This window comes from Tripterygium wilfordii, chromosome 19 (genome assembly GCF_013401445.1).
Source record: "Tripterygium wilfordii isolate XIE 37 chromosome 19, ASM1340144v1, whole genome shotgun sequence".
Taxonomy (NCBI): Eukaryota; Viridiplantae; Streptophyta; class Magnoliopsida; order Celastrales; family Celastraceae; genus Tripterygium; species Tripterygium wilfordii.
This window is the reverse complement of record NC_052250.1, coordinates 4,339,289-4,346,193: the sequence shown is the minus strand read 5'-3', so window position 1 is coordinate 4,346,193 and position 6,905 is coordinate 4,339,289. Positions and strand designations below refer to the sequence as shown.

Below are 6,905 nucleotides of genomic sequence, written 5' to 3'. Positions count from 1 at the left end.
TCCGATTTCTCATGGGAGTCGGTAGAAGCTTTTGTTGCTGCAATGGATTCACATTGCTTGTTCTGTCGTGAATCCCTTGTCTTGTCCCATCCTTCCGGATAACCAATTAGCTGATAACACTTTTGTTTAGAGTGTCCTAGACGCCCACAATGAGCACATTTGTTCCGTGAGAATCGATCACCAGTTGGCAGATTTCGTGAGGAATTATTTCGGGCAAGCATAGCCCCAATGTTCTCCCCCTCACCCTTCATGGCTTCCTTTCGATCAAACTCGCGTCTAACATAAGTATAAGATGTCTGGAGATCAAGTGGAGGTTCCTTTCGAAGGATTTCATCACGAACTTGCTCAAGCTCATCATCAAGACCACCCAAGAAGATATATACCCGTTGTCTCTCCTTGAAGTCTTGATATATTTTGATATCCTTGGCACAACTCATAACCACCATACTATGGTGGTCCAACTCTTGAAATATCTCAAACAACTCGCCAAAATAAAAAGAGATTTGTCTCCCGTTCTGACGTATACGGGCAGCTCTTTGGTTCAAAGTATACACTCGTACCTCATTCTTGTCATCCACGAGTGAAGTCTTCATAGCTTGCCATATAACCACTGCAATCGGCAAGCGGATATGGCGCTTCATCAACTCAGGCTTCATGGCGAAAAGAAGCCAACTTTTAACTCGTTGATCCTCAGAGAACCAATCATCATACTTTGGATCGTCTTCGGAGGGAGCCGTAAGCGTACCTCGAAGATATCCCATTTTCTTTCTCCCTGCAATATGCATCTCAACAGGTGGTGCCCATAAATTATAGTTGTCTTCATTCAACATGATACCGATTTGGAAATTGGAATTGTCGGAGTTGCTTCTTGAACCATTAGGTTGAACAACAACCAGAGGTGCAGTGGCAGGTTTGTCAGTCATCGTGAAGAACGAGGCTCCGATACCAAATTGAATGAAAGCACAGATTTGGGAGAAAGATGGATCGAATATTATTGATATTTTCTCACTATTACACAGTCTCAAGGTCTCCTTTAAATACACCATATACAATCCCTAACTACATGGAGAATCATCAATCACAACCTAACATTAGGGAGACTTAATTACAAGATTATACACTGCCTATAATTCAGATATTCCTATCATTAAGGAGCCGATTATAAACAAAGTCAACAAAAACAATATATTTAGTTATTTCATTGATCTTAATATGTCATATCATTGTTATAAAAGAACTAAATTTAAGTACAAACAATGGAATTCGTAAGCCAAAAACAATGGATTTCAATTAAAAAATAATTGATTTCAGTTTATGAAACAACACTTTGAAAATCATCCAGTTTCAAATTTGCTAAGCCATTTATGCTTTGAAAACCATTCCTTTAATTTTCAAATTTTCCTAATAAGTTGGTCAGCTTGTCACATAAATTTGAGATAGGTTGGGATCCACAACACCACCATAAAATGGGGATGTTGTTGGATTGGTGTAGAATAGAAATTACCTAAAATATGTTTTTGGATAAAATAGGAGAAAGCATGTATCCAAAACGGGATACACGGTTGGACATACTCTAACTCGTGACACTGATGATGATTGTGGTTGAACTAACACTTGTCATTCAATGATTGTTCTAAATAAAAAAAAGAGCTTGATTATTCCCTATTGGGCGTCTATAGGGAATTTCTTTATTGAGCGCGCTAGCAAAAATATAGAAAATTACTCCTATTGATCATGCAATTAGAGATATTAGTTCATTTGGTGGAGTTTATGAGCTAATTTAGAAGTTCATCCTCATCATCATCATTCTCCGAGCCTTTATCGCAAAAGTTTACAGTCGGCTAAATGAGTCTATGAGAACATCATCGGGAATCCATCATCACCAACAATATTCTCATTTAGGCTTATGTTCATAAGTTTGTCACAGTTTTACAGGAGTTGCCAACCGACCGTAGCCCTCCTCCTTTATCCGGGCTTGGGACCGGCTACAAGCACAAGTGGAGTTAAGTTCCAACCTCATACCCAACTAAATTATTAGAATAAGTTAGTGTATAAATTAAAATGTATGCTCTACCAAACGTTTTTACAGTTTATAAAATAACTTATATTTCCAAATATGTGCTCTACAAATATTTTTGACAACTTAAAAATTAACTTATTTTTTCCAAATATGTGCTTAACAAACAAAACGATATTGAGAAATTAAATTATCAAGAGTACTACTCATTCATTCAATTCTAAGACATGATGTTTCCTACAAAAATTAATTATTTGGGAACTCACACTATTCTATTTTAGATTGTGCTTCATTTTACCAATTTGCATAGAAAGAGGCCAAATCAGGCTTACTAGTGTATTATACATTGGAAAATGTTAACATTATGTAAGAATAGAGCAAAAATAAATAAATAAAGTATTAAATTTTTTAATTATTCCTTCATTACACAGAGAAAATAATACAATTCATGGAGAAAAATTTTTGGATAATTTTTGAACATGTTAGACAATAAGCTTGTATCATTTTCGTTAGTTGAACCTGCTAATTTCCACATTTCTATCAATTTGGTTCATCGGATTTTCTAACTCCGACTCCTTCAATTTCCTTTCCACTATCTTGAATTTCTTCTCCAATTTCTCTATGCCTGCTTTCAAGTACGTCTCTTGATTGTACAAGTTCTTTGACTGATCGATCTTCGGGAGGTTGAGGAACCCATTTAGAATTTGTTGCACAACTGGTTGTTGTGTGTGCATGCCATAGTGCTGCTTCATGTTCATTTGGATTGTTGATGATGATTACAGTGGTGACATGCCATAAGATGGCCAATTCACCAAATTTTTTCAGCAAGTTTGACCTCCTCATTTTTAAAGTTGCCTTTCTAGCAGCCCTATTTGCTATCCATCCAAGCCTAATTCTTCTTCTTGTCATGGTGGTTGTTTTGTTTTATTTTTTGTGCTTTAAAATACCAAATGTTGAGGGGATTTTTTTAACTAATTTTGTGTATGTAGTCAATCAATATCTTTTCAATTTTGGGTAAGATAACAAAAAAAGAATTGGGGATTTAAAATGTAATCATAAATCTCTTTCTATATGATAGGGATATAATTTGATATTTTTCAATCCAGCAATATATGTTAGGTTAATTAATTTTTCCTAGAGGGAAATGTTTTAAATGTTATTTGAATAATGGTTATTAGGCACCTATTGAATAAGGGTAGATATTATCAACAATATCTACATTTATTTAATTGATGCATAATAACATTATTCATGCATTATTCAAATAAGATTTAAGACTTTTCCTTCTAAAAGAAATGAATTAACTTACCATATATTGTTAGATTGTCAAATATCATATTATATCCGTACCATCTAAAAAGATATTTACCATAACATTTTAAATCCTCAAGTTTTTCTTTGTTATCCTACCAAACATTGGAAAGATGTTGATTGACTTTGCACACAAAATACTATAAAATTCCCCAACCTTGGTATTTTAAGCACAAGAAACAAAACAAAGCAACCACTATGGCAAGAAGAAGAATTAGGCTTGCATGGATAGAAAATAGAGCTGCTAGAAAAGCGACTTTGAAAAAGAGGAGGCCAAGCTTGCTAAAAAAAGTTAGTGAATTGGCCATCTTATACTATGACACTGCTGCAATCATCGTCAAAAGTCCAGATGATTATTAGCAAGAAGCAGCAGTGTGGCTTGCACAACAGCCAGTTGTGTGACAAATACTAGCTGGGTTCCTCGATCTCTCAGAGATTGATCAGGGGAAGAAAATGTTAATTCAAGAGTCATACTTGAGGGAGGAAGTGGTTAAATTGGAGAAGAAAGTCACAATGATTGAGAGGAAGTTGAAGGAGTTGGAGTTGAAAAATCTGATGAACCAAACTGACCAAGATAGGAAGTTAGGAGGTTCAATTTGTCAGAAGAAAATGCCCGCGATCTAACCATCTTCATCAATGGGAAGATTAAGGAGATTTGGAGTAGGATTGATGCTGAATATCCCAATGTAAGGAAAGAACACTAGGAGATTGATATTCATCACAATATGAGAAAGAGAAATTTACCAACTCTATATCCTCGTCATTCTAGTAGCTTCGGCTTGAATACCGATGGCACCCAAAATAATATTCAAAATCCAAGTTCTCCAATGTACAATAATGAAAGAGGAGATGAATCTACTAATAGAAATGATACAGGCTATTTGTATGATATTTTCAAAAATTGCCGAAAAAATTCCTCTCCTTGAATAGTATTATTTTCACAAAAAATGAAGGAATAATAATGAACGATAATTTTTTATATAATTTGTTCAATATATTTTTTTGACTATGTTCTTACATAATGTTTAACATTTTTGGATGTATAATAATGCAATAATCAGCCTGATTTGGACTATTTCTATGCAAATTGGTAAAGGGGAGCATAATCCAAAATATAATTTGTTGGACTTGTTCTAGATCAATGAATGGTGAAATCCCATGTGCGTCAAGTCCATTTTGGCCCTTTAAATGTATGTGTTGATTCGTTCTATTCCCTCAAATCCTCAATAAAAAAGGTGATCAAATTTCATGATGAGACGGGCTTAACAAATTTGATTCTATAGTATTGGGCAGATAAGGTATCACTAGATGGTTTAGGCCTAGCTTAAAATCCCAAATTCCAAACCTGGCCCAAACAAGGCAAGATTAAGCAGCCCATAGGCCTTCCTTCACCAAATTGAAAAACCTAGTTCTCCAACTCAAAAAACAATGCCTTATATATGAACTCTTATACCAATTAGAAAACATACATCCAAGTTCAAAAAATTATGCCTGAAAAAATAATTGTAAATTAAAACAAAAACAAAAAATTGGTGACTTAATGAATTGTAGACCCTAATTAAGCAATTTCTTCATCTATATCAATGGAAGATCAAAAGAAGTAGGGAGAAAATAATTGTAGATATTGATTCACAGATGCAATAGGAAGATTCTTGTGTACCTATATGTGAATGATAATATATTGATAAGATAGGATCAATCAACTAATCTTCCAAAAAAAATTAGTTTTAATCAAGGGATTGCATATATTAATTTTTTTGGTTTTTTTTAAAAAGGTAATATCATGCTCTTGTTAAATCAATTCAAAGTAATGAGGGATACGTACCTCTTTGGCGATCCATTATGGAAGAAATTCGAAATGGATGACTGCTTTCGACTCATGGATTGTATCACATACATACCGTTCTGCAAAGAAATTGCCCACCTTTTGGCCAGATTGGCTACACAGAGGGATACTCTCCTCCATTGATTCTATTGATTGATTATTTCCACTCTGCGAGTCCTTTCCCAATGCTCTTCTTCTTCCCACTTTGATGACACGAAAGAGAACCCTCTCCTAATGAAATGACCTCATGCCAGCGCTTTACGTTATGATGGATTTTGAAAGTGACAAGAGAGGGATGAGAAAGTATTGAAGAATAAGGGTTTCTCATAGAAAGAGTTAATGAGAATCTCAACAAGTTCTTGGGAGTTATATTTCTGGAGATGTTATTTTTGAATTTGTAATTTTTTAGGCTGCTAACCAACGAATGTGGTGTTATGTGTATCGTTTGTTCTCACCAAATGAATTGTTGGGCTTTATACATTTTCTAAAAGATGTTATTCTTGAGTTCATAATTTTCTAGACTACTAACTAATGAACGTGGCTTTATGTGTACCGTTTGTTCTTACAAAATGAGTTGTTGGGCTTTATACCTCTTTCTAAAAGATTTATACCTCTTTCTAAAAGATGTTATTCTTGAATTTGTAATTTTTTAAGCTATTAACTAAAATACTTGGCGCTATATGTACCGTTTGTTTTCACCAAATGAGTTATTGAGCTTTATACTTATTTTTTAAGAATCCTTTCAAGTTTGATTTGCTTGTATATATTATTATATCTTTAGTTGGAATATTTATATTAAAATAGGTTGAAATCAATCACCACGAAAGGGAAAGTGTTGTGGTTGGCAAAATCTTTAAGTTTGGAAATGAATTAATTATATTAAAATTTTCATTGGCCTCTTCAAAAAGAGTTAATTATATTAATTATATATAATTAATATATTAATTATATTAACTACTCCCAAAAATTCAAATCCAAAAGTCTCGGCTTCCTCTCTTCCTATGATTGAAAGAAATAGCCTGATTGATGAGTTTCATTGGATTTGAACGTAAATGGCAGATTAAATGCTGATGATATTTCTCTCTATGGCTCAGTTTTATACTAATCATGTTACGAATTTTGGACTAAACAAGAGAATTTCGATTTTGTCTGTAACTTTTAAGTTATATACTGAGATGTTTGCTGAAAAAAAGAAGAGAATTTAGAAAAATATAGAAATCCTGTTGTCTTGGTGTCAGCAATAACAGATATCATAAAGTCCAGAACTAAGGCACTCTCGAATAAAACAAAAACAACAATTTCATGAGCTATTGGGGGCTACTGTAGTTTTTTTACAACAGTCTCCGTTGTAATTTCATTATAGCCTCGAGTAAATTTTTTTAAATTTCAAAAAAATTATATTTGTATTTTGATCGTTTATACGAATCCCACGATATATCATTTGTACGAAACAGAAATCAAATTCAACATAAAAAAAATATAATAATTATGAACCGTTGCATATAAACTTAAAACTTTTTATGCATTTTTCCCGATGAATTTAATTTTTGTTTCAAACAAAAAATATATGGTTAGATTTTTTAAACAAAATACTACACATATAATTTTTTTATTATTATTTTTAAAAATATAAATTTTAAAAATTGCTACAACGGGGGCTGCTGTAATTTGATATACAACGGCCCCCAATAACTCCTATTTCATCTAAGCGAATAGTGATGAGACTCACTAGAATATGCACGTTGTCCCAAC

The 6,905-nt window shown here is 33.3% G+C and overlaps 2 protein-coding genes across 2 annotated transcripts; one reads left to right on the top strand and one right to left on the bottom strand.

Annotated features, from left to right (window-relative positions):
• Positions 1–2,557: 2,557 nt before the first annotated feature.
• Positions 2,558–2,926, bottom strand: LOC119985501. The gene has a single exon (XM_038829793.1). The coding sequence runs from the start codon at positions 2,924–2,926 to the stop codon at positions 2,558–2,560; it is 369 nt and encodes a 122-aa protein (XP_038685721.1).
• Positions 2,927–3,526: 600 nt separating this feature from the next.
• LOC119985500 lies at positions 3,527–3,952 on the top strand. Its single transcript, XM_038829792.1, has 2 exons — positions 3,527–3,671; positions 3,762–3,952. The coding sequence occupies exons 1-2, from the start codon at positions 3,527–3,529 to the stop codon at positions 3,950–3,952; spliced, it is 336 nt and encodes a 111-aa protein (XP_038685720.1).
• The last annotated feature ends 2,953 nt before the right edge of the window (positions 3,953–6,905 follow it).